Consider the following 27030-nt stretch of genomic DNA (forward strand, 5'->3'; position numbering starts at 1 on the left):
ACAATCTAGAGTTGACTGCAGTGGCGGCGATTAGGGGGGGGGGGGGGCAGTTGCCCCCCAGTTTTGCCACCTTGCCCCACTGGTTTTGGAACCCAATCACCACCACTGGTTGACTGTATGCGTAAACACACAAAATTAATATTATTTCATATATGGCGGTAACTTGGTCTCAGAGTCAACCAACCTGTTAGTTGCCTGCAAGAAAAAATTTCCCCACTTTCCAGAAATACTAGTGACGAAACTGCACACGAGAACCCAAATCAGTAAAATTTGTTTAGAGAAAGTTTTAATAATTCCACAAATAATAAAAAAAGCATGAAAATAAAAAAAACGACTTTGGAAAATACACATTTAGACCAAGCCAACAAATCATATTCACAAATCAACCATATAACAATCATACAAACACGAAAAAATTTGTTCAAAATAATTTTATTTGTCAACCCATTTCTATTTAGGGGATCAACCTTTCAACCATGAATTCATATAGAAGGATGCTTATAACAGATATGATTCGTTTAGCATTTAGTTACAAAAATCTCTGAAAGTGCACTGCACAACATAGGTACATATGATGCTTGCTATACATAAAAACTTAAGTAACAGGAAAAATGCTTTCATTTCATTTAACAAAATACTGTTGTTCATCACATATGCTATTATGCTTGTAGCAAGCTCTTATAGAACTTTACATATGTATATTTTATAGTAATAAAACAAATGCTCTTGCTACAGTGTTAAATCATCTTTTCTTTTGTTTTTACCTGCAGTTATATGGTAAGTATAAAATTTGCATAATTAGAAAATGTACATTGTAACCGTGATACACAGGACAGCTGTTCATCTAACAGGGACCTTCAGTTTCTTAGGGTACGATTCCCACCACTGCCACAGTTCAACAAGCAGGAAATGTTGGCCTACGGACTTTTTGAGGAAAAAAAAGAAGAAAAATGCACTGTCAGACACTTCCAATCAACGCAATTCGCAAACTGACCTGGTAGGAAAAGCATACTCTGCCATTAGTTAATACCAACCGTTAGGACTCCGCAAACATGAGCCAACAGAAGGGTAACACACCCTTATTGCCATAACTTCCCGATCGCTTGAACAAATAGGCCAACTGTTTCACCCCCACTGGAGAAAATCAATTGTTCTCCCCTTTGACCTGTCTCCGCTGCAAAGCTTTCACTAAGTCTTGCTGCAGAGCGGCCTTCTGTTGCTGATCAGTGAGGGGCTGCACTGATCTCAGGCCGTTCACAATATCTTTGGTTTTACCAAAATATATTTCGTTCAGAGTGTTCCTAATTTTATTCTCCATGTCTTCAACCATCCGGCCTATGTTCGCTATGTGGGGAGACGCATCGCTGACTGTAGAATCTTGCTCCACCTGTAAATAAAATATTTATCTAAGCAATTTACATATGGTAACAGTTCGTATGTGGATATTAGATATTTTCGTATCTAGACTGAATCTTCTTGTGTAGATGTCACTTTTGTTTCAAGCACATTTTCTGTGAGAAACAATGTAGGATTTCTTTGCCCCTAGAAACGGACATTGCTAGGGATGTCAAAAAGGGTAGATATTAGAACAATAATTATATCAAGAAGACTTAGGTGGCCAGGCCAGTGGCACGAATGGGAGGAAAGAAGAGTTTACAGGATTCTTGTTGGGAAACCTGATGGTAAGAGACATGTAGGAAGACCAAGACGAAGATGAAGCGATAAAGTTGAGATGGACCTAAAAATGAAATTGGTAAGGATGGAAAAGATCTTGCCCAGGATAGGGACAGCTTGTGTTGCTGAAGCCATACACCTTCTGGTTTAACAAGGCTAGAGAGTTAGTTAGTTTATACAGTTCACATGTGAATATTTTGTAGGGATGGGACAGATTAATCGGTACTCTATTGGTTCTATGAGGAGGGTATCCAAAAACTTGTAGCTCGTTACAATAAATTATGTAGAAAAGTGTATGTTTTATGAAAAACATTTACTTACTTCGTTTTTATTGCAAAACGGACCTTACTTAAAAAGTAACCCTCGTAGATATAGAGCGCTGATGTATTCACTTCTCTGCAAAACTGATTTTTGTTATCGTTCTATTAATTTCAGTGGCATCCTCATTGGAACTTGCTGCAGCAAGTTTTGTTAACGAGTGAGTACATCAGTTCTCTATGTATACTTACAACCGCATCTCTCATTTCCCAAAAATTAATGTATTTACAGTAGAGCGTCGATTATCCGAAGTAATTGGGGGTCATGGGTGTTCGGAAAACTGGTTTGTTCGGATAATCAAACTGTACATGTTTATTTGCCAAAAAGAAGTACTGTACAGTAAATTTATTCATAAAAACAGGCATCTCTTTAAGTATTACAAAGTAACGTACAAAGGCAACTTTAGTAGGAATATATAGTATGTGGTACAGTTCACTTCTTCACGCAGCAGCACACAAGTGGTCGTAACAGAGAACAGAAGGTTACTGTTTGCACCGTGAGAAGCTCTTCTTGGGGGCGCGCAATCCTTCAAACTGCACGGAGCGGCACGCCTCAACTCTAAGCTGGCGCAGCTGTAGCTGTGAACAGGTTTGATACTGCCGCTACTTCTACAGCCAGTGCCAAACCGACAGAAGTGTGCTGATTGTTGAAACACAGCGACTGGTGGCTTGGCCGGTCAGCAGCGCCTTATGAAGGCCCCATTAGAAGCAATGTTCCGCCAGCGGTGGCTCAGTGCGGCGACTACCGTGGGAAACTTGGTTTGGGAGTGAGGGGGATGATGGACGGTAGGGTGGGAGAGTAACAGGTGCGAGTGAGTACACAGTTCCGTTAAGCGGTCGTTCGGTTGACCGACGTTCGGATAATCGACGCTCTACTGTATTTACTTCTTATTTTGGATGCATTTTTTTATGAAGCAGATCATCTTATAATAAAGAATTATATTCAAAAGAATCTTACATACTTCTCTTCTAAAATCGTCTGTTGTGAAACTTTTTCTCACATTACACTTAACAGTTGGGCTGAAAAGTTCGTAGGCTGACTCATAGATGGCGTTACTAGAATTAAATCCATGTGATTTTTACTTAGTACTAACCTTCAAAAGATACGTGTATAAATTTCACAGCTGCCGGATAATTAGTTCGTGAGATATAGCATTGTGAGTGAAGCAGCTTTTGTCATTGTGAAAAAATGGATAAAAAAGAATTTCGTGTGTTAATAAAGCATTGCTTTTTTGCGAAAAAAAATACTGTTGAAGCCAAGGCTTGGCTTGATAAACATTATTCGGACTCTGCACCAGGAAAATCAACCGTTGAGAAGTGGTTTGCTAAATTTAAATGAGGCGAAATGAGCATCGAAGACGATGCACGCAGTGGACGCCCCAAAGAGGCTGTTACCGACGAAAACATCAAAAAAGTCCACAAAATAATTTAAATGATCGTAAAGTGAAGTTGATCGAGATAGCTGAGACTTTAAAAATATCATAGGAACGTGTTGGACATATTGTGCATGAATATTTGAACATGCGAAAGCTGTGTGCAAAATGTGCTCACAATCGACAATGCACCGTGTCACAAATCAATGAAAACGATGGCAAAATTATATGAATTAGACTACGAATTGCTTCCCCATCCACCATATTCTCCAGATCTGGCCCCCAGTGACTTTTTCCTGTTTGCAGACCTTAAAAGAATGCTCGCTGGAAAGAAATTTAACACTGATGAAGAGGTAATCGCCGAAACTGAGGCCTATTTTGAGGCTAAAGAGAAATCGTACTATAAAAATGGCATCGAAAAATTGTATGACCGCTATAATCATTGTATCGCCCTCGAAGGCAACTATATTGAATAATAAAATCGAATTTTGTCAAAAAAATATTTTTTACTATGTTAGCCTACGAACTTTTCAGCCCAACTGTTACATTCACCTGTATTTCAATTCGCCTCTTACCACTACCTGTATGTATCCTCTCAGGCCAGACAATTCCTATTACATATCCCAGATAGTAACTAAATTGATCAACTGTAATATTTTCTACAAGTTCTATAAGAATGAGTGTTATCTATTAATAATTCTTATAATTAAGGATCTCTGGAAATTCAAAGTAAGTGAAGACATTTCAGAAAGTACCCTTAACATTTTCCATTGGTCCCCCTGTCATGAGGTGTAACTAGGAACTTCTTCCTATAAGAGGCATTGCCATAAATGAGTTCCAACACCTGTTTTCAAGCACATAATGCTCTTTATTATCTTTCAGAGAAGGGTGTGTTCAGGTAGACAGTCAGAACTACAGTCTTACCGATACAATGTTGGGAGAGCCGGTGACATAGGTGCTTGTACGTGCTGGACTTAAGCATGTGACTTAAATCAAGTGCAACTTTGTATTGTCCTATGATTTCCACATGGCAATAAATCACCCCTTTCATAGTATACAGGGTGATTCATAATTCTCTCCGGGGGAATATTCAGGTGCAGAAGTGAAGTAAGAGACATGACGGAAGCAATAGTATGACCTGCAGGGTTGTCAGCAGGTCCAGAAAAGAAGGTAAAGGCAGTACAAAAAAACACCTGGTTCTTTAGCTAAGCGTCAAAACTCAAGAGTGGTGGTGTGGGTGGAATGTTCCCTCTTTTACTTATTATTTAACCCTTGTGGCCCCGACTTCCTTTTATCCACTATATATTTATTTGTGTGCATGTGTACATGATGGTTAAGTACAATTGCCGACAGTTGTTCTCAACACACCCACAAAAACATGCATGACACCATCAAAATTATATAGTCAATGCATACAATATTTAATTACCTGTCTTGTAAGACTACCACCAAGATTCATTGTGCCAGAACCAGCCTTGTTCGTTTGCAACCACAACATTGCTGTGGAAGTAAGCTTATAATGTGCACTGCGACCACTGGACTTCTCCTGAACCTCCACCACGTGAATGGAATCCCAACAACCCTTGATCTTCTTGGAACCATCACCTGCTTTTTTGATTAGTATAACACCTGAAAGGAACAATGAAAATTGCTCAGTGCAAGTTATCTCGTATACCTTAGGACAGATCATCATAAGTTGTTAGTAAAATGTTGTATAAAAATTAATTTTGCACGAAATCAATCACGATGTATAAATTACAACTTTTTGGCCATATGCACTAGGTAGAAAAGCTAAATTGACAATTACATTGTATAAATGAGAGAAATGTGAAGAAGGAGCATTTTGTGTACTTCGGTTGTGTATTTTGTTAAGTTGTTTGATGAATGCCACTTTTTTTTTTTTTCAAGAAATAATAGGATGTTTAGCATGTTGAGCTAATGGAGCATGAAAATTACTAACTTTAGAATTTTCTTGAAACTTTAATTAATTCACGTAATATTTTAACCTTTAGACCGCCGAGCGGGTTTTCGAAAGTAACCTCTCTCTGACCACCGCCTTTGCACGCCATTTTGAAATTTTACACTTATTTCAGAAAAATGTTATATCTCAGAGACTATTTGAGCAATCTACTTCAGGTAACTTTTGTTTTGCAGCTAGAACATCAGGTCATGCAACCATGCAGGAATCAAAATGCCAAAGCCAATAAGAGGGGTTAAGTGGGCCGCGGCTCCCAACTTTCAATGAAAAAATCATAAAAATGGGGAGTTTTTTTCACATATTCGATAATGTAATGCACCCAGGAACATGAAATTACTTTCATTCGGTTCAGAAAGGACCATTCTTTGAAAATAAGGCTAAAGTTTACCTGTCCTTCCCAAAATAGCGGGGAAAGAGGGGCAAACTCCCCATTTGTATGATTTTCTCATTGATTCTAACATCTCTTGCGCTGCTAGTAGGAAAACGTGAATAGGTCGTGATCATAATCTTGCTTAATAATCAAATGTGCATATCTTTTTAAAAGAATCTTTAAGACAACTAAGATTCTTGTAAAGAGCATGACACAAAACACTTTATTTGTCCAACTTTTTGTTCCGTCATTGGAACCTTGACCATGTCTTCTTCGCAGTCTCTCGACCAGCCTTGATGATGACTCCAACTTAATTGGTAATTTAAGTTCACTTTATGCACAGCAAGGCTATTTGGGGGCTGGACCTACAGTTTAAAGTGGGATCCGAACCACTATGTGGCTCCACCGGGTATTGAACCTGGGACCCCTTGATTACAAGGCGATGATGCTACCACTGTGCCATCGAGGAGGCACGATGATGAATTGGAGATAGAGTCAAAAGCTCAGACAAACTGTGTTTCGTATCATCCTGTTTATTTGTTTTGTGTGGTTTTTAATTAGAATGTTGCTGGAACGTGACATAAGAAGATATTTCATTTCACATAGTCAGACATGAAATACATCTAAAAATACAAGTCACAAATGTTACGGGGTGTACTAATCTACAAAAAATGGCTATTGCACAAGAATTTAAAACTCAAATGTACCTAATCAAATTCAAGATATCTTTCAATAATCTTCTGTCTGTCAGGGAGATTGTTCTGAAAAGTAACTAAATAGCTAAGTTAACCCTCTATTGCGCCGTGTTAATTTAAATTAACAATAATCTTTTCACGACGTAGTTTAGACTCCTTACAACAGATGGTGCTACGTGCATCCAAAATGCTTGTCTGTAGATCCTGCCATCTGGATTTGATAGTTGTACTTATATCAGTGGACAGAAATGCAGTTTTTACGCCTGTGGTTATCAGTACAAAGACAGTACTGTTCTGTGTTGTTTGTTTTTGGCTCCTGCAAAAGGCCGTTCCACGGAAGAATATTTTATCGGAAAAATATTTGGCTTAAATGTTTATATGTTGATTATATAATATCACATTCATTATTTCTTTGTTTATCACTGAAAATGTGATCGTATATTCTGATTAACATTACGGAACTATGAACCTATTGTGTAAACAAAAGAAAAACAGTCAATAATGCAAATTACTGTAATAAAGTTGCTCTCTTTGTTACATTTTATGCAAAAAAAAAAGAATTGTTATGGATCTGTTAAAATGAATTGCAGCCAGTACATTCAAGACTTATATTTTTCAGTGTTGCCAACCTAACGAAGTAAAAATAACTAACAAATATCAGAAACATGCCACTCATAATTATTGTGAAGTTGTTTTATTTTATTTTGTGACTTTCTAAATTCCATTTCTTTTATTTGAATGTGTGCGCTATAGATCGACCACAAGGCAAAAAAACCTTGGGACGAAAAGTCCCCACGCAGCTTTCCCGTCTTCCCTCTACCTCGGGCCATAAGGAAGCATAGTCCACTCTCCCCCTCTCCTACTCGTGGGAGTACGGTGCAGAGGAGTCGCGGGTCTGTGCAGGTTGTTTTGCTCGTGGTTCCACTATACAGATATACAGATGAGTAAAACTATATTTACCGAGAAACAGCGCAAGCAGCCCTATCTCCCACCGGATGAGAGTGAGGATGAAAATCTTGCAGAGAGTGATGATGATGATGAAGCAGTTTTAGATTCAGATGATGATGAAATTTGGCTTCCAGAATCAGAAGCTTCAGATGAATCAGAAGGTACTACTAATTTCAAAATTGCTAAATTATCTATTTATTTCATATCCACGTAAACAAAAGTAATTGAATGCGTTCCGGACCTTAAGGACAAAAACTGAATGTAGAACCTGTTCGGCTGTGAAGGACCAGAAATGAATGATGATCCGAACCGGCAGGATCTAAATGTAAGTGAAAGTTCACCGCGATCCTCTTGGGACTTGTAAAGAAAACACAGGCACACACACAGATAACTATAACTATATATTATAAGGTATATACACATAACACTTGATTACACTTCCCATGCACTCCTGTCTAGGGAAAATTAATTCAAATTAACACATCTGCTGACATCACTTTCGGAAAAGAACCTTTATATTTCGTTGAAGATAAGTAAAAAGGAAAGGAAGAACATTAAAAAAAAATTGTCAATTTGAATAATAATGTGCGCAAAGATTGAGAGAATTCTGTTTTATTTTCAACGCAGCTTTCTTTTCCTTCTTCGATAAAAATAAAAGCTAAACTGTGATAAAATTGCCTCAGGGCATTTATAGTAAGTACGTGTAAATTCAATGGAATTTGGATTAATAAAAGTTGCAACTTTTCACGTCTACGGAGAAAAATTCACGCAGAATTCCTGGAGCCAATAATTCATGCATAATTCCCAGAATTCAAGTAATTCCTGGTGAGTAGCCACCCTGTATTAGTATTAATAACTAATATCTTTCACCCAAATATCTATTAGGGCTCCCCGATGGCACACTGGTAGCGTCGTCGCCTTGTAATCAAGGAGTCCGATACCCGGTAGAGGCACATAGTGGTTCGGATCCCACTTTAAACTGTAGGTCCAGTCCCGATTAGCCTTACTGTGCATAAAGTGGACTTAAAACACCAACTCAATAAATCAATCAACCAAATATCTATTAGCTGTAGGATGTGGTAAAGACACATGCCAGTTTGGAACTGCCTCTTTGATCCCTGGCACTGAATACCAGTCTAATGTTAAAATTATCTGCACCAGAATGCACTATTTCAGTTTATAAAAGACCATTACTAGGATCTAAATTCTGTCGGTTACTTCCTCCTTAATAAAATATGCAAATGTGTTCTACTTTTAATGTCTAAGGCAATGACAAGAAAGGTAAACCTGCAAATCCATGGTCCAAGTCCCACAGATACACCGAGGACACTCCACCCTCAAAATACATCTCTCTATATTGATCGAAGGCATGATTGGCATCTATTTCCAGCTTCCTTAATCTCTCTGATGGCATTGACCCATCTTCCAAGCGAGGGTCGTACGAGTTACTCCATGGAGATCTGAAAAATAACACACAAATTATAGATGAGGATGTTGTCAGGTTGCGTGTGTGTGTTTGGGTGTTTAAAAGGTAAATGTAAGGTTCACTGTGCATAGAACCGTACCATGAAGACACATTTAGGGGATGTGGGGGTAGGGCCCAAAACATTCTCGATCTCAGTCATTTTGGAGGTGATGTGATCAGCACCATGCTCTGGTACCCATTGATTTGAGGCTGGGTGATCCCCGGAGCCAATTTATACGGGACAAGTTCGGAAAAATTCTGACCCAGGTCTCCCAGGGGAGGTGCCATGCCCCCACCCCCTCGAGCCATGATTTTTTTTTTAATGTGAACCTATAACAGCTACGAAAATAACATCGACGATTTTTCAAACTTGTAAAAATTTCAATTTTGTACTTGCATAAATGAATGTGTTTGTTGTGTGGACAGGCAGTCTCCAGAAGCCTGCAGTCTGCAATATTTGGTACTTTTAGTCTTATAGCCTCTTTTACTCCTGCACTATGGACTCTAAATGCTAAGCCTTGTCTACAGAGACCCAGTGGAGACACATAGTGGTTCAGATCCCACTTTAAACTGTAGGTCCAGTCCCAATTAGTCTATCTGTGCATAAAAGTGGATATAAAATAAAAACTTATCTACTAAGAGAAAGTAAATTGTCCTTGACCCCCAGTTTTGGCTACTAGGTGAAAATGTCTCACTCTCTTTCTTGGTTAACCATAGCCCGCTACAAAGGATCGTTAACTCACATTTAGAATTCTTTATTGTAATAATAATAACTAATACATATACATTTAATTCATAAATATATTATTTTCTAAACATGGAATTACCGTGGCTGTTCAATGGTTCTGATATAAGAAAATAAAGAAAATTTGAAAACATATTTAATTTGCAAAACTCAGAACTATCCGTATACAAACTAGTATCAGCGATTGGGTGCCAAAACTGGGGAAGGAGAAGGGAGCAGGCAAGGACAGTTATTTGCTCTTGGCAGACAAGCACGAAGAGTAATAGTACCAGGGCAAAGTGGCAAAAAAATTCGGGAACAACTGCAGCAAACCCCCCCCCCCCAAATAACCACCTATTTTGTGTGTGTGTGTGTGTAAAAACGGATGTGGTCCTCCCTCAAAACAATCCTGGGTACGGGTCTGCAGTCAGACACCATACCGAGTAGACCATGTTCCACAGTTTCATTAGAAAAATAATGTATTATGAAATATAAACAAAAAAATTATGTTGACAAATAGTTCTAAGCACGATAATGATCTACCAATAGGCTATGTGTAGAGGCATGCATATTTCGTTTTTGACGATAACACGAAATGTGAAATAACACATTGTAATGCTAATTTTTCATGTTTCTGAAAGGTGTGTGGTGCATTTTCCTATCCTGTTTTGTCACAAAATGATGTGAAATGTACTGCAAAATACGAAATAGACTCTTAAACACGAAATTTACCATTTATATATCAACGCGACACATTCTGAAGTCAGAATAATCCTGTGAGTTATGCAATTTACGGAAAATTGATTAATTCTGCTGCAAACATTTGAGAAGCAAAATTGGACCCCTTTATACAGGAATAAACGTAATATTCTGGTAATGATTTAATGTGCTATTACAAGGGATATGTTTATTTTGTGTAATAGTGCAGTTTTAAAATCAAATTTTGCATTATATTCACATTTTTAAAACCAAAATGTCATTTTATGTCGCTTTTTCACCGCTATAACAGCGAAATTTCATTTTATTTACCACTTTTGAACCCGAAATTGACTCTGTTTTTGTACCGAAATTTTGCTTTTTTATTTACCAAAAATATGTGCCTCTAACTATGTGGTACTTTTAGTATGATACGGACTACCTGATTTCAAACAGTCTGTCTTATGGTTACGTTAGGTTCCATATCAACATTCTGTCACTTATCATAATGAATGTCGTGCACATTTAGAGAAAGCAATAAATCACTTGAACAATGCAACCAATGTAATCCGTGACAGAACAACAACTTTAAACGCTGGAGCAATACAAACAAACAAAAAAAGGCATTGAATTGAACGCCTGACCTTGAACCAACACGGGAGGTTTGCCCAGTACAGTAAATTGGTAAATGACTCCTGCTTGCGAGGAGAATATAATTTAATGTAGACAAATGAGGTAGTCTGTATAATACTAAAGTACCGGCTATGTAATCTAGTTACTTGAATTGATGTACCACGAAAGACTTGAATTGATGTACCACGAAAGACAACTCCTTTGTGGCTTTTTTTTAACCTTGTAAATCTACCCCTGCAAGATCTCATTTTATATGCAATTTCCTTTCTTATTTACATTTTTTTTTGTACATTTCACACAAATTACAATTAGTCAGATGTGGTAGAAAAGTGACACCAAAAAACAAACAAAAAGTAATTTTTCACAATTATGTTTCTAACTGTAATTGTCAACAGATTCTGAACAATATGTTTTATGATGATCTTGAATTTTAGATGCATGGACACCCAAGAAATTCACACGAAAAGCTGACAAACTCCTTCTGCAATTAATCTGAGCTCAAGTCACTCTAGAGAATAACAATGAGTGTAATACTGTTCAAACATCAGTTACTGCTGCGATTTGAATGATAATTATGCAGTGCCTTTTTCTGCTGAGGTGCTTGCAAAGCTGCGGGAAAGTAAGCTTACATCTGCCGGCATTTACACTCACAGATTGACGAGTCCCTTTTGGCTGGTCCACGACTTTTGTAATTAATATTATGGACCGTATTGAATATTTAATGTTCTCTTTTGTAATATGTTGAGTTTTCATTTGTGATAATTAGAGTTGGTTAGCTTCACGAGTGCTTGGGAATTCTTCAGTGACGTTGATAAAGTTACGAACCTGGCTCGAGCACTCCTATATAAACGGTGCAGCAGTGTTCGTTCGATTTAGTAGGGTTCACATCATTCTCCGCAATGTGGCTACTCTGTACGGTCTGGATTAGCCTCGAGATGAGATTGGACCTGAGCCGTTGGTCATCGGAGAACCGTGTTATGTTGTATTAGCAGTAATTAAGAAAATTATTGTCTTTAAAACTATTGTTTTTTTTTTTTAATTTAGAATTTGTTTAAGGTGTTTGTTTCTCTCAGCGCAACTTGGCTGTGCTTCGTGGACTTTGAAAATCTCATATTATAGGATTGAGTCCGAACATTGTTTAGCCATCGATGTTGCAGTAGTGGAAGTTTGTCGTTCTGTTTATTTTCTAATGTATGACTGACTATTCTGTCTCTTTTGTCTTTGTAACTTTCTGCACAACGATGCTTGTTTTGCAGAACTGTGTACCGAGGATACCCAAACATAACCATTAATGTTGCAGTGGTGGAGTTATTGTCCTTGTTGGACCAGAGTTTTTATTATGTAAGTAGTTGTCATGGGTGTGGGTAGCCTAGTTATTTCACGAATAGATTTCTGTCAAGTTTTTTAAATATCAGGAATTGTTTCTCAGATAGTTCTCCCTCACATTTTTCTAAATTTCAATTAGGGGTGTCGTCGTTCACCTACGATGGGTACGTCCATCACAGGGCTCGTTTTACCCATTCCTTTCTCGGCTTTACGCATAACTTTCGTCGATCAAGCATCGAAGCGATGACCACTGGATTACCAGTCACGCACATGCTAAATCTTGTCTAATGTCATATTTGTAAAAACCTTGATAAAGCTTGGTTTATTTCGTTTCAAGACAGAAAGTGATTATTGAGATTGTGTCTTTATCAGTTTAAAATCCCATTGTTGTTAAACTTGTACTTTTCCTTAGGAAGAAAAAAAAAAGGAGATACCTAAATAAAAGCAATTTGGATTGTTAGTAAAAATGTGTTATTTCCTAGCATGCCCAGTGTTGCCAAATTTGTGTGTTCTCTTTCTGGTAAATACTCAACATTGTTACTAGTCTGGTCCCCCCCACACTTTACCTCCGTACTCGAGGTTCGGTGCACTTCGTACTCGGCTCAGATTTGTCTAGGGGTATCATTCTTTGTACGACAATGCACGTGGGTAGCTACAAGTCAACATAATTATATAATTAACTACAAGATAGAACGGATAACCTTTGCGAAACCTTTATTATCAGGGGGATAAATTACCTTGTCCAGCATGTGTGAAATTAAAAACGGAAATTTTGGATATTTTCTATAGTTTAATTAAAGTAAAATTTGAAGTATATACAAGTCGTATCCGAACGTTCATTTTTCTAATTATTTATCGGGCCAAAACTCTAATTTTGATGTTGGAATCTCTATTGTTTGTACCTGGATGCTTTACATTTCACGAATTACATCTGAAGTACGCTTGTCACAAGGTAGACTCGCGTTACTCCAAGAAACGTCTTAACAGGCGCTAGGCCGCCCGACGTGTACATTTCTCAACCTCCACAGTGACAAGGCACTAGGCTGCCCGGCGCACCGTAATTACTTCAAAATAACATCCAGTACAAACTACCTTTTTACCTGTAAATCGGACACCAAGGCACTAGCTTGCCCGGCAATCCAATCTCTTACAGCATCCGTTTCGGGAGACCTGTCCTCCGGTCCTAGCTAACCGAAGCAAAAACAGCCTCTCCCTTCCAAGTCTCAGTTCCAACAGCCGACCTCCCCTACTCTCAACTGGGAGTTTATATACGTTTGGTTGGCGTCTGTTGCCAACCGGCCTTCTTTCAAAATTTTTAATCTATAACAGCTAAACTGTCCGCCTTTTCCTCGAACGTTCGAAACACGAAGCAAGAACAGAGAGCTACATGGTATTTATACATGGAATAATATGAACCTAAAAATGCATAATAAATTGATTTACACTAATAACACATATATATATATATGTTTATACACGTAATTACCTAATTAATTAACATATTAATAAAATATTTAAATAAGAGAAAAAAAAACACTGTTGCCCTGACACGGGGGCAGGGTAACAACATGACGTTGCCACTTTCATTTTCTTGTTTCTCAGCCAAAATTCTTTACATTCAATCACCCGTTCCTGAGATAGCCGCACGGAATATTCCATTAAAAAGCATATCTCTAACTGCTCTATCACAAGCTAGCTTCGGAGCCGAAGAGAAATCATATTCGAGAATAAGGAAGGCAAATCAAGTGGAGAGAGTGATGGCGGAGAATCAACACAATTCTCATATGCACCAAGACGAAGGAGAGATGCGAAAGAAAGTTCTTCCTCCAGTTTCTGAAAGAATGACGCATCGGACGTCAAAGCACTTCCCTCATATATTCACCTTTGTTTTTTTTCTTGTTAATCACAAAATTGTCTGTGCCATGTGATGAAATTTCCACGCCTAAGTCGCCATGGATGAAAAGGATTAAATAAGGAGATCTTGCAAATTTCTGGCTAGGTGCTTTGTGATTGTGTTTATGAAACATTAAAGAGTCTTCGTGTGCATCGTATCTCCTTTTTCCTGTTATTCATCGTACGCCCCTTTTTCTCTCCCCCTTTTTCATCATCATCGTCACGACTTTATCATCTTTCATCAAGTCCATGTCAAGCTGTATGATGACTTGCCACTGACTTGTCAGTGCTTCGTTATCCAGATAGCTGGTGTCCAGATTGCACGTTTTTGTTTTAAATTGTTTTATTTTAGGTTATGTATTACTGGAGCTTTTCCGCAGTCTAATAATGTCACGCTATACGTACAATTTAAAACAACAAATTGTTATGTACGACTACGACTCTTATGTCATTCCGAATTCTTCGAGGGAAGTTAGAAGACATTTTGCAGCAGAATTTCCAGATGTTTCTGTTCCACACAGAGAGTGTTCGAAGACTTGTAAACAAAGCAAATGGTAAAATGTGGTAAAATGGCATGTTCTTAATGAGGAGAAACTAGACAATGTTAAAATACGATCAAAAAAACCTCCGGCGCCTTGCACAACAAACAGACATTTTCAAGTCGTCTGCATGGCAAGCCTCCAAGGTCTTGAACCTGAAGCCATACATTCGAAGAATTCAAAGAAAATATCAGGAGAGAAATTGAAGCAATTTCAGAAGAGATACTGATACCTGTAAACATGTGGATGCAGGAGGACATCATTTCCAACCTTTCTTGTAACAAGCTGTGTGCTCATTTTAATTGTTAACCGTCAAGGTTATTGTATGAGATTATTTCAATACATAGCTGGCACTTCCAGTTACGTGGATGTTGCATCCAGTTTGCCGGCAGATGTGATCTTACTACCTTATAATGCGATCTTACTTACTTATAGTGCGACTTCTTACCAAAATCTGAGCATGCAAAAACTGTGCTGCGTATTATGCACGGAATAATTCGGACATCCAACATGATACCATTCATGTTTTCATGATGTCACTGCGTATAACATGTACCGTGCGTCCATTTCGATCTGCAGCCGAGAGATCGGGAGAAACGTGGCGGGCGGCGCTGACGGAGGTGCCGACATTGCGGCCTGTAATGCCCGCATATTTTTATGGACATATGGAGACATTTATATAAATATTGCAAAACTAGCACTAACCTGTGTTATAAGAGTTGTTCAAAGTGATGTCCACCTACATTCACACATTCCTGGCATCGTTTGATGAAATTCTGATTCACACGCAAAAGTTCTTCTTCCGTAATTCTTCCTAGTTCTGCCCTTATATTGTCTTTTAGTTCGTCGATGCTATGATGGTTATTTCGGTAGACTCTATTTTTCAAGGTTCCCCACAAATAATAGTCGCATACGGTAAGATCTGGCGAACGTGAAGGCCATAAACCTCTAGAAATTATTCTGTCATCAAACACCTCCCTTATAGCGTCCAAAGAATCAGCGGCGGTATGGGCTGTGGCCGAATCTTGTTGAAAATACCCATATTGTCTCTCATTATCTGATAACAACTGAAAAAACGGCGCGAGTATTTGTGTGCGGTACCTCTCTGAATTTATTGTGTCTTCAAAAAATATAGGCCCTATTATTCTTTTGGCACTTACAGCACACCACACACCAATTTTTGCATCGTGTAACGGAACTTCGTGTATTATTCGGGGATTTTCAGTGCTCCAGTATCTATTGTTCTGTGAACAAACATGACCACGCAAGTGAAACCATGCCTCATCCGAAAAAAATTTTAACTGTGGATCAACAATACCATCTACAATATTCTGCAAAACCCAATTACAGAAATTTACTCTACTTACGTTGTCAGGGGGCCGTAATTCTTGCACTATAGAAACTCTGTACGGTTTTAATTTTAGTAGCTTAGTGGCTGTATGTGCTGATGATTTTGACACGCCCATCTCCTGTGAAACACGGGCGTAGAGGTTTGTTTGGAGAACGTTCTAACGCTGCACCAATTTCATCGAGTTTTGCTTCGGTTAGAATCCGTCGTTTTTGCTTAGGTGTTTTAAAATTTAACGATCCAGTTTCTCGTAATTTAAGGACAAGACGTCTAACCGTATCTCTATGTGGAGGTGAAACGCCTGGGAATTTCTGTACAAATTGCCTACACACGTCTCGACACGAGTCTGTTTTCACGTAAGTGTCATACATAAAAATTCTTAGTTCTAACGTGAACCTTGCGGCTGGCATTCCAATCGTCTGACTGACACAACACACATACACACTGCAATAACACGAACAAGTAACGGCAAGTAACCAAGAATAACACTCTTACGCACAGTACGAAATTAACACGCTCTTGGTTTACATCTGCCTGCCACTATATTCACAGCTCTGTAGTCGCGAAGGAACAAAAAACTTGAGCTAGGAGATTTCCGATTGCAAGGAAGCTCACGAACACCATTAGCTTTTAACGGTTCGTCTGCAGCGTAATCTTGATACAGTGTTGCACATTCAAAACCTCCAAACGATCCCCATCGACACAAAACTCTTTCAAGGATATAAACTTAAGCAGGACGTTACTGGTCAAAACTATGATTAAAATGTTTTACAGAGTATTATCTGTGGTTCTTAACATCATTTCTAAAGCGTATTTATTTGTGTATATAAGGGTGGAACTTGGAAGAATTACAGAAGAACTTTTGCGTGTTATAACACAGGTTAGTGCTCGTTTTGCAAGATGTCCACAAAAATAAGCGGGCATTACAGGCCTCAAATGTCGGCATCTCCGTCAGCGCCGCCCGCCACGTTTCTCCCGATCTCTCGGCTGCAGATCGAAATGGACGCACTGTATATGTATTAGATGGCAGGAACATTTTAATGAACTTTTGAATGAACAAAACCACAATGGAAGTGGAATGGAGCAAGAACAGAATCAGTATACGGAAGAAGATCAGAATGTAACAAATCCCCAGCTTAATGAACAGGAAAAGCAGGGACCTAGCCTTGAAGAAGTTAAGAGTGCCATTGAGAAGCTGAAAAACAATAGAGCGCCAGGATCTGACAAAATAACAGCAGAGATGATGAAACTTCACGGAAGGGACTTCTTGAGAAGCATTCAAAATGTACTAGATAAAATATGGAAGGATGAAGAAATCCCATTACAATGGGAAGAAGGTATAATATACCCCATATATAAGAAGGGTGATCGCCTACAAACAGAAAACTATAGAGGCATCAGCAAACTTAACACCGGATACAAAATTCTCTCTAATATACTTTTCCGAAGGCTCTCCCCGTATGTAAATAAAATAATAGGTGACTACCAATGTGGCTTTAGAGAGGGAAAATCGACCTCAGACCACATACATACAATTAGACAGATATGCGCAAAGACAAAAGAATTTGGAATAAATACATATCACCTTTATATAGATTTTAAATCTGCGTATGATACCATACGAAGGAACGAGCTGATTGAAGCCATGAGGGAATTTAACATCCCACAGAAATTAGTAAATCTAGTAGAAGAGACTCTAAAAAAAGTGTGATGTAGAGTACAAATAAGAAATCAGCTATCTCAAGAATTCGAAACAAAACAAGGATTGCGTCAAGGAGATGCCCTGTCATGTATGCTATTCAATATTGCACTAGAAAAGGCTGTCAGAGAATCAGGCATAGATACTAGAGGAACTATAATAAACAAGTCAGTGCAAATGATGGCATATGCAGATGATGTGGTTATAATAGCTAGAACAACAAGAGCATTGCGTGAAGCGGTAGCTAATCTCCTTATAGCAGCACAAAAAATGGGGCTTGCAGTAAATGCTGCTAAAACAAAATATATGGAAATAACCAAGGTGCATACTAGTACTACACATTTTGAAGTTAACGGGCTCTCCTTTGAGAGAGTACAGGAATTTAAATATCTTGGAGTGTATATAACAGAAAAAGGAGATTCCCTGACAGAGATTCAACACAGAATAAGTATGGCAAATAGAAGTTACTTTGGACTTGGAAAACATATGAAGTCCCGGTATATCAGAAGGAAAACAAAAGTTAAGCTATATAAAACGTTAATAAGACCTATTTTAATGTATGGATGTGAATCATGGATTATAACTAAGAATGCTGAGACAATGATCGGAAGTTGTGAAAGGAAGATCCTGCGCAGGATTTATGGTCCTATATGTGAAAACGGATTTTGGAGAAGAAGATACAATAATGAACTATATCAACTCTACCAAGATATAGATATTGTGAAGGAAATTAAACTAATACGGTTAAGGTGGCTAGGACATATATACCGAATGCCAGATAACTCGATGTGCAAAAAGATAACGTTTATGCATATGGAGGGCAGGAGAAAAGTAGGAAGACCACCTTTAAGGTGGGTTGATTCGGTAGAAGAGGACCTAAGTATGCTGGGAGTTAGGAGTTGGAGAAGGAAGGCGCTGGATAGAGATGGATGGCGGAAGATTCTGAAGGAGGCCAAGGCCTGTGATGGGCTGTAGTGCCAGAAAAGAAGAAGAAGTATATATCAAGAGGAACAAATACAATTTATCACGTTGGATTTCCTTAGGGGGAAAATAAAATTAAAAAAGTGAAATGGCCACTTTCCATGATTTTTCACTTTGTAATGGTAGTTTTGGGACACCAAGGAAACAGGCACCCTTCTGGCAGAATTCGAGCATACACCTCCCATCACACAGGATGTGAATCAGCGCTATTGGGCGAGATAGAATAGAAAATAACTTACAGAGTGTTGAAAATGTAGTACAGGATAAACAAGATGGTTACAGAAGTGAAAGCATTGGGATGCTAAACACAGTGGAGGGAGAAGGGGGGAGGTGGTGTGGGTTGGCGACTCATTGTATACACAAGAGTGTATGATATTCTCATCTTGGTCCATATAGCAACAGAACAGGTGACTTTGAAAAGGTATGATGTCATTCGCTCTTGATTGGCATAGCAACAGCTTTACGACCGATAACTAAGAGAGCCTTTGAATTTGAAGTTAAAATTTTCGGTGCATGAGCACTTAGGCTATTTTACACTTTAAAATACACACTTTATATGGGGTCTAGCCCCTTACCATTCCTAAAATAACATAACTGTAATGTCGCGATACTAAAATATTAAAATATTCTGACTTGTGCTAAAAGCTGAGGCTGTGCACCACATATAAGGACAAAACATACACAGTCCTATCAAGATTATACTGGCCATAGGGCCAGATGCCAGAGCCTGCAAAATGCAGTCCAGGGTGCGCTACATGGAAGCGAGGTTGGCAATTGGGTGTACTACGTGGAAAAGGACAATTGAGTGCACTACGTGTAAGTGAGGTTGACAATTGAGTTTGACTACGTGGAAGTGAAGTTGTCAATTGAGTGCACTACGTGGTACTGAGGTTGAGAATTGAGTTTCACTACATGGAAGTGAGTAACAATTGAGTGCACAATGTGGAAGTGAGGTTGACAAGTGAGTGCACTATGTGGAAGTAAGCTTGACAATTGGCTGTACTACGTGGAAAGATCACCCCTAACACCCCAGCTATTTCTTGAACCTGAATTGTACTGCGCATTATATACTAGACATAATTGTTTGTTGCTCTTCTCTATCAAAAACTAGGGTATACATTATACGTGGGTGTACCCAAAAGAAACCAAACTATTTTTTTTGTGAACTTATTTATTCACAATTTAAGTACAAACCTTCAATCCACTTCAAAGTACCCTCAACTTGCATTAAGACACTCGTCCAATCTTTGATTCATTTTTCAAAGTCATCTTTTGTGATGTGTGACAGCGCCTCCGTCTTTTTTCTTCACCTCAGCAACATCAGCAAAATGCTTTCCTTTCATGTCTCCTTTCATTCTAGGAAACAAAAAAAAGTCGCACGAGGCAAGGTCCGGTGAGTATGGGGGTGAGGAACAGGGGTCATACCATCTTTGGTCAAGAATTGTCATACAGACAGGGCTGTGTGAGCCGGGGCATTGTCATGATGGAAAAACCAGTCACCCAACTGCCACAAATCAGGCTGCGTCCACCGCACACTGTTGTGCAATCGTGTCAAAACTTCCAAGTAGAAAGCCTGGTTAACTGTCTGACCCTGCGGAACAAACTCTGAATGGACGACTCCTCTCACATCGAAAAAATAAAGCAGCATTGTTTTAATGTTTGATTTCACCTGATGAGCTTTCTTGGGGCACGGCGAACTTGAAGTCTTCCACTGGCTTGTTTGTTGCTTCGATTCGGGAGTTTCTGTTCCACTCTTTCCGAGCAAAATGCAGAATTTCACCGCCGCACACTGTTCCCGAAAATCAGCCATTGCAAAAGACGATCACACAAAACAGCTGTCACTCTAAACTCCGCCGAAACGTGTCCTGACCTGCTTCAGCGACGGCACTTGACTTACGGACTCAGGTAGGTTCGCTCTATGCGCTCCTAGCAGCAAAATGCGGTACTACATAAGCTCTGACCACCACAAAATTAGTTTGGTTTCTTATGGGAACGCCCACATACATGCATAAATACATTATGTACTTTTACCCACATTTTTAGCATAAAAAAATCCACACTGGGATGACTAAGGCAGCTTAACTCAAAAAACCAAACAGAAAAATCATACCTGTAGGAATCTCCATCACGATTATAATCACAAAGTAAATAATCTTTTCCCATTTCTTTGTCCCTTGCTATTTTGAGAGGCTGATCAACAGAAGACAACAAATCCTCACAAAGGCTTGGAACAAGATCAATTAAATCACTTAAGTTCTTCTCGATCTGTTGAGGAGGCAACCGCCTCATCAAGTCTAGTGCACAGTCCAGCTGCTGTTCCGTCTGGAAGAAAATAAGTCCATAATTAAGGCTAGGAGTTTCATTACCTAAAATTTCCATAAATATGACCTCGCAATATACATTTCTAATAGAAATATGAAAAGCTGCAAAACTTGGTTAGGAAATGGGTAAAAATGCATACATATAGCCTAACAAAGCACTATAATTAGTTCTCTATAACATGCATTTGTGTATGTAACTATTTCAGGAATATGTCATCCTTATCATACATCTGCATATGTATGTGGATGCAAAGCCCTGAAACATCAAAAACATTTTTTTTGTTGGTCAGAAAGATTTATGCCTAAACACGCCTTCTGAAGTTGTTCTACCCTGAACAATAACTGTCATCTGACCAAGTCTAAATTTGGAAAGGGAAGTGGAAATTAGCATAGACTTGAATTTCTAAGAACTTGCAAGGTTCTATGGTCGATGACCTTTTTTGACAGCAAGCTCGTGTTCGGAAAGTGCACCGGAAGATTTAAGGTTAGCTGTCCTCTGTCCCTCCACTCCGATGCGATGCATTGTTATCTACGAGCTTCAAAGCAAAACTGGAAACAGAAGCATCGAATTCCTATGGGGATACTTGATTTGCAGAGATCTGGCTGCGATGTCATGTGCTTCTTACTGTTAACGCAAACTTGAGTGCACGTTCACAAATCTAGTGGAAAAATATGTTTCCAAATATTCTTGAAAACCAAGATAAGTTTAAATAGATGTAGTCTCTTTTTTATGGAGTGACTGGTGGTGAGGAGTGTGGTGGGAAAGGGAACAAAAATACAATCTTGCCACTTTTCTGTGGTCTCTTCATATCAGGCAATAACGAAAACGTTTGTGGGTAGAGGTGGAACAACTAAGGAAAGAACTTATGTTTCTTGGCCATTTAGATTTGAAGACTAAAATTGATAAAGTAAACGCTGTAAGTGCCACAATAATTCAAACACAGTTTTCCACGTTAAACTGTGAAATGTGCCATGCTTCATAATGTGCTAAATGTGAAATGTGGCTGGTAGCCCTGTAAGTAGTTCAAAGGGCTAGTGTGCACGTTCTTACGGGCTGATGTGCGAAACGATTTCCCAACACTTTCGCTTTTGTCACTTACAACGTTTACCACTTTTAGTCCTCATTTAATAAAATTTTACTGTTTGTTTTAAACATTATGTTCAGGGACCTCAGAGAGAGGTAACACCATTTATTCTTATGTTCATTTGCGAGTTTTTTTACGTGTATATAGCACCGTTCCATGAAGCCAGATTTATGAAATGTGGGGGTAAGGACCACACACTCTAGATCTCGGGACATTTTGGAGGTGATTTGATAAGCACCATGCTCCAGCTGCCTTTACCCCCCAAGGTTGCTCCCAGGTACCCATTCATTTGAGGCTGGGTGGGCCCCGGAAAAGGCCGAATAAATTCCGACCTTAGATCATCCATCCCAGGAATTGAACCCGGCTCTCCACATAACAGCCAGACGGCGACTAGACCTCCACGTCCTCTCGCATTCGTCTCGAATATTCTTCCACCTTGAACTTTTAAGCTAGAAGGCTCAAGCTTCATCTTCATGTTTCTCGGGATTTTTTTTGAATGATTGATGAAAAATGCTGTTCTCAAGATGAATGGTTGTTCTGGTAAATAATTCAGCATAGGACTAACATCAAAGGTTAATTGAAAGAGAACATATTACGTAAGCCATACCGACATTATAATAATTATTACCTTTTTATTTCATTTATGTTTATGATGTATCATTCATGTGATTCACACTTAGATGAGTATAATAATAATAATTATGACATTATGTTGTAAATAAGCTGAACAGATATTTGAGGAGCAAAGAAGGGGGGGGGGGGACTGACCTACTTAGGATGTCCAGTTTTTGTGTCAAAATATTATGGTCACCCTATTAATAACAATTATATTTGTGAACTTTCTAACTGGTTTAAAAACTGTTGGGATCACACAGCATACATAGTAAATTGCTGCAAATCATATTTTGAATCAAATTAAATTCATATGGTTTGTCCTTTATAGTCAATTGAAATATCCACACGACTCTTGCAGTGCTTATCGGTGATGTATAGCAGGGTTCGCCAACCCACAGCAGGTGATGTAGCCCTCACCTTACAGACAACCATGGCTGCTACACAAACCATATCACCTGCCTACATGGACGTCTGCAAAACTTTTTCCAAAGAGGGGCAAACAAGGCATATTTACCCGCTAACAGTGCTACGTCTTCAAAGTTCCTACAATGCCCTTCTAATAATTAACATAAATTACTGTGAACGAAATGTGTGAAATATAGAATTTTCAAACAACATTAATTTTCCAGCCCTCCCCGGTTCCTTCAAAACGTCCATGACTGCCTATGTTGATCGTTTTTGGAGGAACAATGCTGTCACTGCTGTTACTATTTCCGATTGCCCTTGAAACACAGCTTTCCAATACAAAATTATTATTTTCTTATTCCAAACTATTTAATAATTTCTGACAACCTTTGGCGGGTGAGTTAGATCAAAGTGGAGTGGTACATTCAAGACTCGGCACATAAAAAAGTGGCACCTAGTGTACTGGCCACCCTGATATAAATTATGCATCTAAAATGTAAGATTTTAACAATATCAATCAAAAAGCTGGTAACACTTTACTATACCGGAGACAGATTTCTTCAAATTTACAGGAGAAAGTACTTACGCAAATCATTTTCTGTAGCGTTGTTGATGTTCGGGAATATAGTTTTGATCCATTTAATGCGAATGCATGTGGTTTTCTACGAAAATCTATTTCCGACGCGCTATTGCTGCTGCGGCCATTTGCTTTCTGCACGAGAGCACAATACGCTCTCGTATTGTCCGTATATGCTAAATTACACAAAAGGAGTGCTAATGGAACCTAACCTAACCTAGTAGGCATACCTCATCCCCGTGATGATTCGTGGGGCTATCGTGAATTTTTGGGCTAACATCAGTGGTTTTTGGGGCTACCCGTGGATGGTTTGTTGGAAATAAGGAACAAGAAATAGACATTATTTTCGTTAGAAATTCATTATTTCACCTAAAGAAATGTTCCGCAATGCAGAATAGTACGTTAGCAATGTAAAAAAATTGCAAAATAAATCATTGATAGGTGTCTCCGGTATAGTAAAGTAGTACCCAAAAAGCTATCAGTACACCCAGTCATAATGGCAAATAATATATTTACTAAAAGTAGCTATGACTTTGAAATTTAAAAACACAAGGAACATCTGAGAATCAAACTTAAATTACCACAGTCCGAACCAAATGTGGGTGCAGTAAATTTGATTCTCCATCTATATATGTTTCATGTTACATGACAGGGTAATGTGTTAACATACACACAAAATGAACATATCTACATAACAGTTTATTTTTGTTCAAACAAAAAGAAACCATTATGTGCCCACATGTACATTGCATGTGTGTGTTTCATTCCTTCTGAAGTCTACATTTACATGTGTGGAGTAAGATGGCACATTTATCAATTGTGGGAATCATTTTAGCCTTACATACTGTCATCATCACCTCCACCATACAACTCACCAACGCACACGACACAATGTTTCATAACTAAACAGCAAGTAAACAACAACAGTATTTAAACATCCATTTTTTGACACACTGGGCGGGATAACTAAGAGCTTGGGAGAATCAGTCTCGTCTTTTAATGAAATGTGTGATATCATCCACATATTACAGTGTGTTGGTTCTTTCAGTGTGAGATGCACTCTTCATTGCGATGGAAAATATTAGCATACAGCTCATGACACCATTTGTTACTGGTTTGAAAAACTGTGCATAAGCAACCTATCGGAATATCTGCCATGTGAACACACACCAGAAGCATTTTCAGATGAGCTTCACAAACACATCACAGAAATTCCAAGCAAAGTGCCTGTGAAATAACAGACAGGCTGCATTTAACACTCCACGGGTTTGGCAGCCGAAAACAACAAGACAAGTTCAAAAAAGGGTACCAGTTTCATAGATGGGAGACACATTAAAATCGGATATTTTGTGTTTCGCATGGTTTGTAATTACCAATTGTGTATTGCGGAACATAGTTCAAGGTGCCATTACACTTTTTACACGAAAACAAACACTTTTTCTACTAAAATAATGCAGTTTTCTAAGTGCTACCGAACGCACGTAACGGTGCGATATCGCTTACTTTGCGAATGATATCGCTTTTTTGTTTCCGAATATCAGTGTTTTCCAACCTTCTTCACCGAAAAATACCTACTATCGTGTTCGTCACGTGTGCAAATTGTACATTATGTACGGGTAGCTGACGGATAACCCCACGAACCATTCGGATAAGGTTAGTTTAGGTTTGGTTAGGCAAATTAGTTTAAAAAAAGGGGGTTGGAAACACTGACATGATTTACCAGTCAAACAGATGCCACGATGAAAGAAAATACCTCGACTAACGTTGGAAACTTTAGAGAAACTCATTTCCGTAAGTAATTTCTTCTGTAAAAATGAAGAAATGTGTCTCCGATGTATGCAACTGTTACCCAAAAAAGTTAGATACATGGGTGAGCTATGAGCTCTCATGTCGAGGAAGAATCTGGGTTTCAGTTTCTGTATTTAATGTTGAGAAAATAAATATCAAAGTCAACCTGTCGTTATCCTTTATTACCAATAAATGAAGCAATTTTCCTATTCTGACTATAAGCCAGAAGAATAGAATAATATTTGCCAAATAGAGCTCTTTTTATGTCAACATTAAATCTCTGATTCTAAGCAACATTGTACTTTTATACTTTACCATTTACATTTTTATATAACAATAATGATATCCAATAAAATGCTCAACGCGGAACAAACCATAAACCTCCTCCAAAAGATAAACTTGTAAGTCACTTGTATTTGTAATCAACATGTACTGACTGACATATTCCTTCGACACAACAGCAAATACATCATCTAAAATATCTAACGCATGATTTTAGCGCAAATTACGGCCAATCATTACAACTGTAAAAAATACATTGCTCCTTTTTTAATATCAGAATAATTTATTACTGATTACGACAACTACTGGCAATATCTACATCGTGTTACTATATTCTTAATTTGAGGCACTTGCTACTCAATATTATTACTTAGGAAGGGTAGAACCAAATATTTGTAAGTACTTGTGAACTTGTACTACACTGATACTATGTAAACAAAATCGGTGTATGTGGCATTTACAAGATTAGAACCTATGAAAGATATCCGGACAGAGCCACGACGAAACGTTTCATGATGTAGGGTGTGATCTAATAATATCAAATTAATATGACATAAAAGATGTACTGGTTCATGCACATAAACTCGTAAAATTGAAAATAACCCCTCTGAATAGCAATTGCAACATACCATTTTTGGAAAATCGTATATTCTGCACCTCCAGATTTAGTGACATAAGCCCTCTATGCTGAAGATGGGCGACCACCAACTCACTGTAGCCAATACATCAACAAAATTCAAACGCACGAAGAGACAGAAAATATAACGCATCTGCTATCACTGCATGTTGGTGTAAATTCTAGGGGCGTGCAGGACACTGAGATGAGAACAGAAATCTTTTGGCCGGGACGCGGTCGTGACGAGATATTTTTATAATCCCGATGTTAGGGACGGAAAAAATTCGTAATTTCCCGTCTAAGTAGGAAATTTTCTGGTATAATTTAACAATACAGGGAATTTCTCCAATTTGTTTGAAATTTCGGATACTTACTAATTTGGGCCTCCTAATCACGAATCTGCACTTAAAATTTGGCGCTCACGTATAGAAATTCCTGAATTATGACTAGCCCCACGAACCATTGGCGCGTGGTTAGGTTAGGCTAGGTTAGGAAACATAGTTAACTTTTAGGGTCGTAGTAATATCAGGAATATATATATTTCGTTCTTTAAGTATTCGAAACGGAAAATCTTGTGAAAAATAATGAGCAATTGTGCATTGTCGGTTGCGATGACTCACCCTCTTATTTTGCAAGTTTGACACGTGAGCGCCAAATTTTAACTTCAGATTCGTGATTAGGA

General features: G+C 38.4%; 1 protein-coding gene across 1 annotated transcript; it reads right to left on the reverse strand.

Annotated features, from left to right (window-relative positions):
* Nucleotides 1–485: 485 nt before the first annotated feature.
* Nucleotides 486–26491, reverse strand: cpb (F-actin-capping protein subunit beta). Its single transcript, XM_083132555.1, has 5 exons — nucleotides 26362–26491; nucleotides 20770–20981; nucleotides 8643–8815; nucleotides 4794–4993; nucleotides 486–1387 (listed from the first exon to the last, which is right to left on the reverse strand). The coding sequence occupies exons 1-5, from the start codon at nucleotides 26362–26364 to the stop codon at nucleotides 1145–1147; spliced, it is 831 nt and encodes a 276-aa protein (XP_082988681.1). The 5' UTR covers nucleotides 26365–26491; the 3' UTR covers nucleotides 486–1144.
* Between the last annotated feature and the right edge of the window lie 539 nt (nucleotides 26492–27030).

The sequence above is a fragment of the Lepisma saccharinum genome, chromosome 12 (genome assembly GCF_977018435.1).
Source record: "Lepisma saccharinum chromosome 12, izLepSacc3.1, whole genome shotgun sequence".
Lineage (NCBI taxonomy): Eukaryota > Metazoa > Arthropoda > Insecta > Zygentoma > Lepismatidae > Lepisma > Lepisma saccharinum.

Excerpts from the sequence above, each read along its gene's own strand:
- cpb (XM_083132555.1), bottom strand. Across the intron at positions 8,816-20,769 it reads CGTGATGGAGATTCCTACAG|ATCTCCATGGAGTAACTCGT; the intron begins GTATGATTTTTC and ends GTTATTTTTCAG. Across the intron at positions 1,388-4,793 it reads GTGGTAGTCTTACAAGACAG|GTGGAGCAAGATTCTACAGT; the intron begins GTAATTAAATAT and ends TTTTATTTACAG.